A 14,507-nucleotide genomic window follows, 5' to 3' on the forward strand; every position below is an offset into this window, starting at 1 on the left:
ATAGTCTCTAATAGCAGGGGTGGTGTGGGGGTGGATTCTGGTCTCTACTTAGGTTTACAGCATCCAAGGCTAGGTCATCGAGAACCTTCCTTCTCCCCATAGGTTTATGGTATTAGTTACCCAATAAAAGTTGGGTTAATTTTACAACCCAAGTAAAATTTAAGCCAAAAAGGCTTCAACATTACTCTAGGATTTATGAAAGTAAACATATGGAGTGCTTGCAGGATTGCACAACATTAAAATTTCAATGTCTTTATGTCAGGTATACAATATATTCGTTTGTATGTGTACTTAAAGGTTAAGATTTTAAGAGCTTTGCAATACAGGCTATTTTTGAGACTCAACTAAAGATACTTACCCTACCCCCACCTTCAAACTGACTGATGTAGAGTGGGAAATAGAAAACTAATGAATATAACTGTCTATCAGATTTTTTTTTCTGGTTTGCTGCTGTATTGTGGGCTTCCTAGACTCCTGTACTGACCCTCACCCCCCCACACACACACACAAGTGGGGAAGTCCTGCACCAAAGCCCTGACCACAGTCTGTGTTGCAGGATAGGAGCTTAGTAAATGTCTTATAAATAAAATTCCTCTTTGAGTCTTGTAAATACTTTAATAATAATCAATGTCATCTCTGCCATTTAAAAGGCCTTTGCCCTATTTGATGGATTGTTATGACTTATACTTGGAGGCTAGAGAGATCAATTGTCATTCCCATCTTATAGATAAGAAAAACATGGCTCAGAGGGCATAGAGGACATATTTAATGATGCCCACACATTAAACCCAGAAAGGAAATATTGTTTCCTTTTAACTTAGAAGAAACACAAGAGAGAAATGATATTTTGTGGAGACATATTGACAGCAGCCAGGTGAGCAGAAAAGAAGCATCCAGGGTAGAGGTCAACCTACAAATGTGGCAGGCAGCTTTTGACATATCTATGATCTTCCTTTGAGAAACAGGTGGATGTCCTGTATTTTGTCTTGGGTCCATTTTAGGGAAGGTATAGCCTCTGACCTTTTATATTAAAACTAACATCGAAGATCCTGATCTCCAGTCTCATCACTTGCCACACTTCTAATAATTAACTGGTATCCCTTTGTCTTCAAGATGAAATCCACTTTCTTCTTTTACTTATTATTTTGAGGTAGCAAAATTTTAGTAAGATTATTTTTTTAAAAATTTTAGGGTAACATTAAGGCAAAACTTCCAATGACATTTTCTCCAGATCCTGGAGATTTAGTGACTCAACTCAAATGTTCAGGTGTGTGGCTTTGCGTGGCTGTCTTTCTGCATAGCAGAGATGACAGGTCTCAAACAGTAAGAAGCCACCTATCCAGGCTACACTCTGGTTCCTTCTAGCTGCAACCAGCTCCTTACCCTGTGGATCCCCCTAATTGACATGTCAGTTGGAGTGGATCTTGTGACTAATACACCCACACCATTGTAGCAAATGAAGCAGAAATAATCTGTGCTTAAAAAACAAAAAACTGTAGAACATGTGCCCAGATTTCCAACTCATTTCCTCTTTACTCTACATCATCTTCCAGCCCACCACCAGCTGCGAAAATAAAAGCATTTTCTCCCATATTTAAGGACGATTTTGTGCTTCAGGATGATTTTCTGGGGTGTAGGAAACTTGACCAACGTGACCAACAGATGTTTTAAGTGATGTTTTGAGAACTGAGCAAAAGCTTGTTTCTTTAGCTGTCTTTAGGATACTATGCCCAAATGTGCCCCCTAGTGGCATTTAAGGGTAATGCACAGTACATTAGATAACCACCACGCTTTGTTTTTAGAGATGAGTATGAAGAAGATGGATTCTGTCAGCCATACAGAGGGATTGCATGTGCACGATTTATTGGCAACCGCACTGTCTATATGGAGTCTTTGCATATGCAAGGGGAAATAGAAAATCAGATCACAGGTAGGTAACAACAATAAAGTTATATTTATCCCCTGAATAACTATTTTTCTCACCAACAATTTCATTGAGCTTCTCTCTTGACAAAGGAGTAGGCTAGGCATGAGGGCTGGGAGCGAGGCCATAAACAATCATGAGACATGATCTCTGTGCTCTGGAATTTACATTAAAATAATTTATTAAAGATCACTCTTAGAGGAAAAGGAAGATTTAAGAAATCTCACATTCACTCAAACACTCAATAAATATTACTGAGTGCTTTCAGCATGCCAGGAGCTGGCTTCGGACCTGGGGATGTGATGGTGTAAACAGGCTGGGTGTTTCTGCCCTCACAGAGCTTACTGTTGGGAAGCAACATGAGATACACTGAAAGAGAATGAAATTAGAGTCTAGAACTCTGGACATGAATCCCAGAGCTGTCTTACAGCGACTTGACTTAGGAGAAATTGCTTCTTGTCCACAAAAATCATTTCTTCTGGAAAAAGGAAAAGAAAGGTGGGGGAATCTCATGAGAATTGAAAGGAGATCAGTAGAGTGAAAAAGGGGACTAGGGGAGGGAGGAGTAGAGCGAAAGGGAAACCGCTGGGAATGACACTGGCCACATTATATTGTTATAGTGTGTGCATGTACTGATAAGTAGCAACAAATCCCACCATTATGTGCACCTATAATACACCAATTAACAATATGGAAAATCAGAAAAAAAGAAAATCCTTTCTTCCTATATGAAATGAGTGATTAACCTTAGGTGACTTCCTGCTGTACCTTTCAATATTTTACTCTTCATTTTTCTTCACTGAAATTTAATTGTCTTCATTTTCTTTTGATGGAAAGCTAAGAGTGTGGCCCTTTCACATGAGTGTGGCTGGTGTAGTGCATCTTAGACCATTTCCACCCTAGTTCTGGTGGCTACCATGGCCTCATGTCCTTTTCATGAGTGTGGTCATTATGCTTCTGTGCCACATGCCCTTTGCAGTCCGTTGAAATTGCCTTCATGAAATTCTAGTAAGGCTGACAGATTTAGCAAATACAAAAACGTTTCTCCAGTTATGTCTGAATTTCAGATAATGTTTAACATAATTACATCCTCCATGTTTTTCTGAAATTCAAATCTGACTATTACAGTTTGTCCAGCAACTTGAAGATTTAAGGAAGGCAAGAACAGGGAAGGATAGAGAGAATAGAAGGAAGGTAGACACAACCAATGCACCATGTATGTATGCATGTATGGAAATGCCACAGTGAAACACATTAATTTGCAAAATACATTGAAAAAGTGTGCAAGCGAGTGAGAAAGAGGCAAGAATAAACTCAAACCAGGCATGGTGGTGCACACCTATAATCCCCAGCAACTGGGGAGGCTGAGGCAGGAGGATCCCAAGTTCGAGGCCAGCTTTGTGAACTCGGAAAGACCTTGTCTCAAAATTAAAAGTGCTAAGGATGTTGCTCAGTGGCACAGCACCTACCTAGAATGTGCCAGGCTGTGGGTTTGGTTGTCGGTACCAGAAACAAAACATTCCAAGGTGGGAATATAGAACAACAAAAGGTTCAGAAAGTATGATCTTGAAGAATTTCAAAAAACAGGGAGGAGGCTGGGGGGAGCTATTTAACTAGGAGAAGCAACTATGGAAAGATGGACTTGCCATTTTTTGGAAGCCCTCAAGTTTTCAGGAGGAAGAAAACTCTGAAATTTCAAAGAGCAGATGTAGGATTGATAGGAAGGAGCTATTGAAGGCACATTTCAACCTAAAAAAAAAAAGAAAAAAGAACATTTTAACACAACTTTTACCAAGAATTCACACAAATAAAGGGAGATTCTCATGTAAATATTCGGTGACCTATTTATAATAATTGTTCAGTGGACATCAGCTTCCTGGAACGTATTATTAATTTCCCCCCCTCCATATAACTTTGTTTAACCCCCTAGCATTTTCCAAACCTGTTTGGCTGTATAAGCATAGTTTCTCAAACACTGTTAATAAGCTACAGGATTAAAGTCCCAAGAAACACACATTGAGAAACAGGGCATCAACAGCCCCCAGGACTGCCCTTCCAGACTGCTGCTCTTTTTATCTAGACGCCCCGTTGGGATGAGGTTAAGCTGGAGGAGCACTAATAGTCTATGATACATACTGGAACAATTGGATTGTGCTCTTCGAGAACTTCCAAGTGAGTTGCCTCATTTTCAGAAAATGGAATAGAAAGTATTCAAGCCGCAAAGAAATGAAGCAAGTTACCCAAACTCGTCCAGCAACTCTTGCCATCTGGCAAGACACAGAACTCCATGCTGTGCTCAGGCTCAGCCACTGCCTGAGGCAAGTTCTGCCCTGGAGCTGTCAAATGTCTTAGAAGCATTGAAAAACTAATAAAAAAAAAAATCCCGGATGAAACATGAAGTTCTACTGCTTTGTAGTAAAAAAATGAAAAACGTATTGTACTTTAACCTAATTAATTATTTTTATTAGGAAACAGTACATATGTAATTTAATATTTTTTTAACTTTGTAGTCAAAATGATTTCTTCAAGCCAGTGAAAGTAAGCTGCTTTGACATCTGAAATGAATCTCCTCCTCCCGGCCCTATGGGGTTCAGCACAGCAGATTCCTCCCTGTGTGTGTTTGTATTTGATATCTGTTGACTAGATAACCGGAGGAGATAAACCCTGGCCTCTGGAGTTAATAATTGTGTTTGTTTTTCAGCTGCCTTCACCATGATTGGCACCTCCAGTCACTTATCTGATAAGTGCTCTCAGTTTGCCATTCCTTCCCTGTGCCACTACGCCTTCCCATACTGTGATGAAACCTCAGCTGTCCCAAAGCCCCGTGACTTGTGTCGCGATGAATGTGAAATCCTGGAAAATGTCTTGTGTCAAACAGAGTACATTTTTGCAAGGTCGAATCCCATGATTCTGATGAGGCTAAAACTGCCAAACTGTGAAGATCTTCCCCAGCCAGAGAGCCCAGAAGCTGCAAACTGTATTCGGATTGGAATTCCCATGGCAGATCCTATAAATAAAAGTAAGTGGTAGCCCTGACCTTCTGTGTGAACTTCTGTGCTGACCTGAGGGCCAGCAACCCAATGGCATAGTGAAAATGGACCTTGACCTACAGTAATTATTCACATCAGGACAGTAATTGTTCACACTGGTCATTAGATCACCTTCTAGTGGTCTGAGTACCATGCCTCAGCATTCAATGGTAGACTAGATAGAGGTACCTTCAACAAGCTGCATAAAAACAACCATTTAAAAGAATAGGAGAGAGTTTCTTCATAACCTAAACATAGAATTACCATTCCACCCCTGAGTATATGATCAGAACAATTACAAACAGATGTTCAAACAAAAACTCTCATATGAATGTTCATAATAGCACTATTTACAGTAGCCAAAAGGCATAAACAACCTAAATGTCCATCAGTGGAAGAATGGTAAATAAATCGTGGTATATCCACACAATGAAATATTATTTATTCATAAAAAGGAATGAAATGCAAATATATATGCTGCAACCAGAATAGAATTTGAAAACATAAAAGAAGCCTGACACTACTGTATGATTCCATTTATATGAAATATGTAGAATAAGCAAATCTATAGAGATACAATGCAGATTCATACCTGCCAGGGGCCGGGATTAGGAGTAGTGGGAGTGACTAGTAATGCACAGAAGTGTTCTGGAACCTCGTAGTAGTGAAGTTGCACAACATTGTAAAGGTACCAAATGCACTGATGGTAAATTTTATGGTATGTGAATTGTACTGCAATTTAAAATAACATATATGAAGGTTGGCCTCCATCATCTACCTTCTCTCCACCACCCAATGGAAGACTATTCTTCTGTACATGTCCCTTTCACCTAGATTAAACTTGTAATCTTTTAAATTTCCTTTCAGTAGTTAATGTTATTTTATTACTTAAATAAATTTATAGATCAAAAATGCTTAGTACATAGTAAGTGCTCATATCACTATTGTTACTATAGTCAGTAACCTTCCAAACTCCAGTTTATATCAACTCAGTAGATTCTACAGTGCTTTAAGTTTTAGCCAATATGGTCACCTGGGAGGGCTGCTTAAATGGATCTGCTTCCCATGGGTATTTACTCCATCCACACAGAGAGCCCTAACTCCTGCTAGCAACCCAGAATGCACTAGTACACATTTTCTGTGAATTACCAGCTAGATTCTTTAATCACATGATTCATTGTAAGGCCATCAATTAGAATGTTAGGAAAAGCTTGGCTTGAACCTTCATTGAACCATTCACGAGTAAATTACTTCTGTACCTCTAGGTCCCACCCTAGTTCTGATTTCTTCTGTGCTCAATATTAAAAATACTTGCAGAAGACTGGTTTTATTCCTGAAGCATAAGCTTTAAATCCTCCCAGGAATGTAACTGCAAGGCAGGCCCTGAGTCCAAGCCCAGCCAGCAGGAAGACTGCCCCACGTGGCCCCTGACCATGAGGTTAATCAGATGCTCTCCCCTCCAGAAACTGCTGGCTGGGGAACACCAACCAGCTTTGCCTCTGTGTCTTTTTAACAGTTTGGGCTTTTCTTTGTGTTTTTCAGATCACAAGTGCTACAACAACACAGGTGTAGACTACAGGGGGACTGTCAGTGTGACCAAATCAGGGCGCCAGTGCCAACCGTGGAATTCCCAGTACCCCCACACGCACACCTTCACTGCCCTCCGCTTCCCAGAGCTGAATGGAGGCCATTCCTACTGCCGCAACCCAGGGAATCAGAAGGAGGCGCCCTGGTGCTTCACCTTGGATGAAAACTTTAAGTCCGACCTGTGTGACATCCCAGCCTGTGGTAAATACAAGTCATTGCCCTTAATATCTTTGATCATCTCTCAAAGATCCCCACCCCATCCCCTCTTCACTTAGAAGAATCCTATGGGGGGTGGGATGGGGGAGCAAATTTGATTGAAAGTGTTTGCTTGATGTCAGACAGTTTCTAGTGTAGATAAATCTTGATATTTTTAAAAAAATCTTGATATTTCTACATAATAGTAAGGTACCAGATCACACTATAAGAAATAACTGCTTTTCTACCTGAAGCCATTGCACTAGAAGATGTAACAGGGACCCAGCTTTCCAGAGGCACAGGTGAGACAGCTTATCACAATCATCTCTGTAGAAAAAGATGTGACCTATAATGGTCCATGTTAAAGTGGACCTTTTTAGCACAATAGTCATATCAGAAGCTGTGCGGATAAAAAACTGTCTTCTGTATGTCACAGAGCATACCCATGAGCCAGGATGAGTCTTCAACCATTGCCCACTCATCCAGGGCACTCTCTGGATAAACTATGTTCTCTGTCTGGTCCATTAATACTGCAGAAGAAGAAGTGTACAAGTGTGTAGAAAGAAAATGGAATTACTGAGTCAGTTTGTTCCATTACTTAGAGAATGTTTATAAGGTAAAAGAAAGAGAGTGAAAATGTTGATGAGACCTGGAGTTTGGAACTATCTGGAACAGATCCATCTTTCTGATACTAGTTCTTTTTGAGTGGGCTTCCCAGGCATGATGGGAGAATCAGGACGCCACTGCTGGGAAACTAACAACAAAAACTATCAAACCAGAAGCAATAGATTTGGGACACATAGATAACATAAGCCAAGGGGAGCTGGGTCTTTAGATCATTATTCAAGGCATTTGTGCCACGATATTTGTCAAGTGTCTACTATATGCCAAGTACTTACTCATCTGGGCTGTAGGCTAAGTGGAGACCCTAAAGTGAGAGTAGGCCTAGCACACCCAAGAGGAAGTAAGGGGCCACTGGGGCTGGAGCAGAACGAGCAAGGAGGAGAGCAGAAGATAGGTCAGGTCTGAAAGGTAATAGGACCCAATCATGCAGTGCCCTGGAAGCCACTGTAGCACTGAGGCTGTGAGCCTGAGTGAGTAGGGAAGGCCTTAGAGCATTCTGAACAGAACTCACATTGAACATTCTTAAAGGATTACCTTGGAAACTGAGTTGAGACTGGACTGCAGGAAGGGTGAGAGCAGAGGCGAGGAGATCATGGGAAGCTACAGAGATAATCTGGGGGAAGAGATGCAGTGTCCTTGAGAACAGGAGGAGGAATGGTGGAGGCAGAAGCAAGGGGCAGAGGCTGGATGCATTTTGAGATTGGAGATGACAGGAATCACTGGTAGATCAGATATGGTACAAAAGGAGGAAGGGCTCAAGAATGACTCCAGAGCTGTTGGCTTGGCTTGCCTTTTGCTGACAGGGAGAAAACTGCAGAAGTTTAGTGGAAGCTGGACCAAATGAATTACTTTAAGGGAGAAATGCGTTGTCCATTCCATCCTGGGTAAACCCACTGGTCACTTCTGATCCTTAATTTCCAGCTAATAGTCATCAGAAATAGAGAAGAAATTTGCCCATAAACTGGAAGATATGTTGACAATCTGATTCAAGGACTCAAGTTCTATTGCAAAAAATAAAAAAAATATCAAGACTATACATTATACCAAAAAAGTATTAATTTTCATCTCAATAGCCTTTCTGAAGCCATCAGACCAAACACATGCTCTGAGAGAAGAAGAAAAATCCTTTAAAGTTCTTTCTGAGTGTGTAGAGAGAGAGAAAGATCACTTACATCTACAGAATACTTAATACATGCCTGCACATTGCTTGGTACCTAACATGATTTTCTTCATTCAAAACTCATACCCTTGCTGTGGGATGGGTATTATTAATATGTACCACTAAGGTTCACAAGTTTTAAAGAATTGTCTAAATCAGATGTCCAGCCATTGGTGGGATAGACCCACCACTGAACTTTCATCTGCTGACACATAGATCTGAGCAAACGCAAAGCTCATATTCTTCTACTTGGCACTCTCCTAGCTCTCATTTCAAGCTATAGATGCAAAAATAAATACAAGGAATAACAACAGGCTCAATCTCCAGATTCCACCATGCCATTTCCCTTATATGATATGAAATCAAAAAAGGTCCCCTTACTGCTGAAGAAATTCATCATAAATGATTTTCAGTAAATGATCACAGTATTAATCAGGACAGTGATATTGGAAACTCAGAATTCTTTCTGAATATTAACCTGCAGAAGACACAGTTAAAATTCTGATGACTGGTTCATTCTAGTCACATGAATGATAAATTTAGATGAAAGTTAACCCAGAGATAACAAGGCAGTTTTTACCACTTAGGATTAAAAACAACAACAACAAAAAAAAACTTTCATTTTATTTTAAAAGAAAACAGTTCCTCTTGAGTTCTTCAACTCAAGCCACAAACACATCCATTAAAGGAACAGGGAATCCTTATGTGATCAATAAGAAGCTACTGGGAGACCAGTGGCTCCCTAGTGTGAAAGTTCCAGAAGAGAACAGGTCAGTGTCGACTGCAGACTGAGCGAGGCAAGATTTCTCATGATCGCGACCCTCAGTAGCCCACCTCTGACAAAATAATCATAATGGAATCCTACTTTTATAAATTCTTTAGAGCATTTGATTTTTTCTTATTTCATCCTTACAAAAACCATAAAAGATGAAGTAGGAATTTCCGGCCCCCTTAACCATGAGTAAACCAAGGCCCAGAGCGGTGAGAGGCCCATCTAAGATCACTTACCTCATAGAAACCGGGTCTCCTCTCTTTAGACCACCACTCTTTGTTCTGCACCAGAGGTTCCTTATTATCACCACAGAGGGGTCTAGAGGATGCTACTGGCCAGGGAAGCTGGTAAGCACCTTGCAAAACCCAGAAGAGCCCACACAAAGATTCTCCAGCTCCAAATGTCAATAATGCCAGGGTCAAGGAAACTTTTTCTATACTATACAATCATAGACAATAGAAAAACAATACTAAACACTTATTACCATTTATTGTATAGTTACAACCGGCCAAAAACTACACTAAGAGATTTTTTTTTAAATGCAATCTGTCATGAATAAGCAATTCCATATACTTATGGGTAGGTTTTTTTTTTTTAATTGTTTGTTTGTTTTTAATGCCCAAGAAAGAAAACTGAGACTTAGGTTAAATAACTTATCCAAGGTCACATGGCTAAAAGGAAAGGGAGCAAGCACTACAACCTACAGCCTGCCTTTTAAACTATGTGATTTATGTATGTATATGACTCTGTGTGGGAACAAACAGACGGATAGATAGACCAATATTAACTATAACTGTTTATCTCACAATGAGTTGTAAATTAGTAGAACAGGATTGAAATGAGTCCTTTTCTGCCATCCCAAGTGGGATGGACTGTTGTGGGAATGTTCCTTAGTTATTTACATTTCCAAGTTGAGATTTCAGAATCTTCCTGGGTTTCTCATTTTCCCTAATGACATCTTTTGTTTGAATTTCAAGTAAGTAAGGCTAAAAAAAAGTATAGGCCTAATTAAATAGAAAATATGAACATTGGTTGTACTTTCTAGAATAAACAGTCTGCTGCAGATTGTTTTATTCATGAACTTTCACTCTGGGACAGAACACAAGATGAAGGACAACTTAATGTGGCCCCTGTGAATTTTGGAAATTGGCTTGGTGAGGATTGCATGTCTATGCCCAGAAAGTGCCTAGAGGACACAAAAAGAAAGGACAAAACAGATGATAGTTTGAGAAAGACTCGACCTCTCACCCTCCCTCTTTTCTTTCATGTGCCTGGCATCTGATAATTACAATGGTAAAGTATTACAATTCAGTCAGTCACTAAACCAGTATATGTTGAGGTTTACTGTGCTTCAGAATTTTCCAGCAAGATAGATCAGACCAGGCCCTCAGGCAGCTTAAGTCCAGTGGAGAATCCAATGAAGAAAGGGCTAGATTGCACTAAGTATTGTCATCTAGTTCCCAGTGCTTTGTGCTCTGCATTTTAATGGTGACGGTGCTTATTGAACATTATCCTTAGTTCTCTCTACTAGATCTGGCCCAAGACTTAGCTCATGCATAATAAAATGTATTGAACTAATTAATCCTCACAATAACCACAAGATCAAAGAGATCATCTCCACCTTACTGATGCAGAAGTTGAGGCAGTGTTATTTTTACCAAGGCCAAGACTAAAACCAGATCCACACAACCCTGTCCCAGATCCCACCCTCTGTCTGCCACGCTGTAACTGCTTCTAGAACAAATTCTAGACTATTTCAGATGAATAAATATTCCTTTATCATTTTCCTTTGATTATTATGAATTCTCTGGAATATTGTCCATTGATTTTCTTATTCACATATGCAGAGATATAGAAATGGAACGCTCAGCTTCAAAGGCATCTTCTCTGAAGAATCCAGCGTGCCTCATTTAGACTCAGCCCCGATATGGTCTAGCTCCCCCAGCAACTCCACCCAGGTCTCATGGTGTTTCCCTTTTACCTGGCCACTTCCTGGCTATCCCAGATCTCCAATACTCAAAGCTAGCCATCACCTTGGAGATCTGGCCTGCACCTTCCATGTGCAGTCATCGGTCACCTCTGAAGCCAAGTATCATGGGTTGGGTAGAAACTTGAAAAAGAAATATTTTGCTGATTTTTTTCCCCCAAACTGGCATCTATGCGCTCCTCTCAGGGTCACCATTTCACTGTGGCCCTTACCAATGCTTTTCTACCCAGCTTTGTGGGCTAATCTGTGGGAACATTAGTGTTTCTGGAAGTTCCTTGTGCAATGATCTTGCCATTTTGCACGACTTATATTCTTTTTTCCTCCCCAAGTTACTGAGATCCCTTTTGTTGCTTTCTTGATTTGTATGGAGAGGCAGAATCCTGCTTGTTTTGGTGTTTCCATAGTCAAACCTTGACCCTTTATTTTAGTTGATCAAGTCTTGAGGTCACAGTTTTTCCTCTAACCTTGCCAGCATTGTCTGTTTCCCCTCAACCAAACAATCCAAACCCACTAGCAGTAGTATTATTTTTGCTCCTAAACTAGCTTCACTGAAGAGTCTCATTGATAAGAAAAGTAGTAAACCATTTGGCTACCTTTGGAGTTTTTAACCTGGTCTATTGCTTTTATATTTCCTTTTAAGACCTGGGCTTGGAACAATTTGCCAAAGGGCATATAGCCTTCTTCTGTGCCTGAATAGCCTTGACTTGTCCCATGACCTTACAAACACCCGCCCCAGGTTCTGCTTTGTCATAAACCATTTTCTACAATGTGGTGGTTTACATTTCGGGGCAAGGCAGATGTTTTCCAGATTGTGAACACTGCAGTTTTTAACTTATTCTGTCAGCAGCCTTCTCCCATATTTCATAGAAGACCTGTTGTGAGGCAATTTGTCTCTCAGCCATTTCTTCAAACCAAAATTGAACATTACAGTGAACTGAATGGTGGGGAGAGGGTAAAGAAGAAAAGAATAAAGCAGTGATTTTGCATACTTTGAAGCTTTCTAGAACATTTATTTTATGCTACAGAGATTTCTAAGATGCCCTTTAGTTTCCAGCCTTTATACATTTTCAAAAAAGAACAATAGTGACCCAAAAGTTATTTATAGCTAAGTCATATTCCATAAACATTTTAACCATAAAATAATTTTCTCTCAAAGTTTTTTTTAGGTGTCCCCAGTACATATTCAGTCATTTACCCAGCGTGTAAACTTCTCTTCAAATAAGCTTTTGAAAGCCCCTGACTCTTTGGGGGCCACCCATGCCAGCAGGAAGTGGTCATTGTCATCTTAGCCTTTTGGTAACAGAATTCTGATGTTAAGCCTCAATGATTGTTGCTGTTGCCTTTGTATCAGTCAAGGTTCTAGCAAGAAACGAATGACCCAATAGACTCAGGGGAATTTTACAAAAAAATTGTCTATACAGGGTTATTAGGAGAAACCAATAAGGAAAGGTGCAGGATCTGAGACTAGAAGGAATGGAAAGTATTACCAGCCTACCAAGGCTGACCAGAAGGCTGTCTAGGGCACGTGGTAGCATTTAGTAGAGGGATGCCAACAATCCTCAGCAACCCAGTAAGGAGGAGGCTAGAGGAACAAATCCATCAACCATACTCTTCTTGCCTTTATCTCCTGCTAATGACTTTAATTGGATGAACCTATCAGTGGTCAAGGGTGCCCATTGATACCATGCACAGAGGTCAGTCTCATTGACTGGATCTGATGGGCTGAGGGCACTACAGAGAAATATCATCATGGGTTTTAAATTGCTTCATGTGAGAGTCAAAAATTTAGTAAGAGTCCAAATAAGTTATGCCAATGTAGTTTATAAAATCAGAGAACCTTGGGAGGAACCGTAAAAATCACAAATGTCAATCACATTGGCAGATGGCTCCAGAGATGGAGAAATTGTTCCACTCAAAGTGGAATGGCTCCCACTGCTCAAAAGTCTGCTTTTGTAAGATAGAAAACAAAACTTCTATGTGAAATCTGATTATTTTTAATGCTGACCACTAACTAAAAAGAAAAAAATAATAACCCTCATAAGGAGCAAGTCTATGAATTAGATTGAGGTTTTTCTTTCTTTTTTAAAAAATTTGTCCTTTTTAATTATACATGAAACTAGAGTAGATTTTGACCTATTTATACATACATGGTGTCTATCTTCTTCTAATTAGGATCCCAATCTTGTGGATGTACATGATGTGGAAATAGATTGGGTTTTTATTCCCGGGTATATGTAATTCCTCATACAGATTTGAAGACATCTTTCATATTCTTTATTTGATTTCTCTTTGTTCTGAAAAGCACATAGCCCCTCTTACTTTTTTTCTTACCCATTCTCCTCTTATGGGTATTTCTTACTCCTTCAAAGCCCTTCTTTAAAATAGAGAACACCTCTTCAGAATACGAGACACCCTTAGGTGTTTTGTAACCAGAGAAAGTACAAGAGGGCTGTGATGTTCTTAATCATTACTCAGTATTGCAGTGAGGGTTATTACACTGCTATAAGTGCCATATGAGAAAATTTTAGAGCAATTTCATCATGCTGTTGCTGGGTGCAACTGAGCCTTCAAATCTCCACTAAAACTTGTTAGCATTCCCTTTTTGAGGGGTTGGGAGGAAAGTGATTACATCAATATTTAGTAGGTTTTTATAATTATGGATTTTATAAAACAAGTCTATAGCCTAACTGCAAGTTATTATATCTATTTGTAAAGTTTCAATTGCTGGTTTAGATTCATTGTTTTAGCCTATTGTATGAGCTTCTCACTTTTTATTTCAATAGTTAAACAATTGGGTAACTTTCCTAGATTCAGGAATTTTTCAAGTTGTCATGATCAATGACAATCTTGAGCAAGCAATTTTTCTAAAGTATAACCCTCTATAATTCAGTGTTGATTTATGATTAGCACTTTTAGGTAAAGGCATATAGTGAATTACAATTCTATCTAATGATACTAATATTTATCCATTTTTTTCATAAGAAAATCATGTTTCAATTACAACTTGATTGATGTTTTGCTGAAATTTAAATTTGCTTGATCTACCCCTCTATGAAAAATGAAAGAGATTTAATTTTATATAATTTATCAAACTTTGGCACCTAAAGATTTGTCCAATTAAAAAGTGAACAAAGGACTCCAAAAGTCATTTCTCCAAAGGAGTCACACAAATTGCCAACAAACATGTGAAAAGATGCTCAATATGACTAACATTAGAGAATGCAAATCAA

General features: G+C 39.4%; 1 protein-coding gene across 1 annotated transcript in view; it reads left to right on the forward strand.

Annotated features, from left to right (window-relative positions):
• Ror1 (receptor tyrosine kinase like orphan receptor 1) overlaps positions 1-14,507 on the forward strand; it is a 393,376-nt gene that overhangs the window by 357,285 nt on the left and 21,584 nt on the right. Inside the window, exons 5-7 of the mRNA XM_058581546.1 lie at positions 1,803-1,930; positions 4,626-4,943; positions 6,496-6,741. Coding sequence (XP_058437529.1) covers positions 1,803-1,930; positions 4,626-4,943; positions 6,496-6,741 — 692 coding nt within the window. The remainder of the gene's footprint in view (positions 1-1,802; positions 1,931-4,625; positions 4,944-6,495; positions 6,742-14,507) is intronic.

The sequence above is a fragment of the Marmota monax genome, unplaced genomic scaffold (genome assembly GCF_021218885.2).
Source record: "Marmota monax isolate L192 unplaced genomic scaffold, Marmota_monax_Labrador192_F-V1.1 WCK01_AAM20220418_F8-fsc00023, whole genome shotgun sequence".
Lineage (NCBI taxonomy): Eukaryota > Metazoa > Chordata > Mammalia > Rodentia > Sciuridae > Marmota > Marmota monax.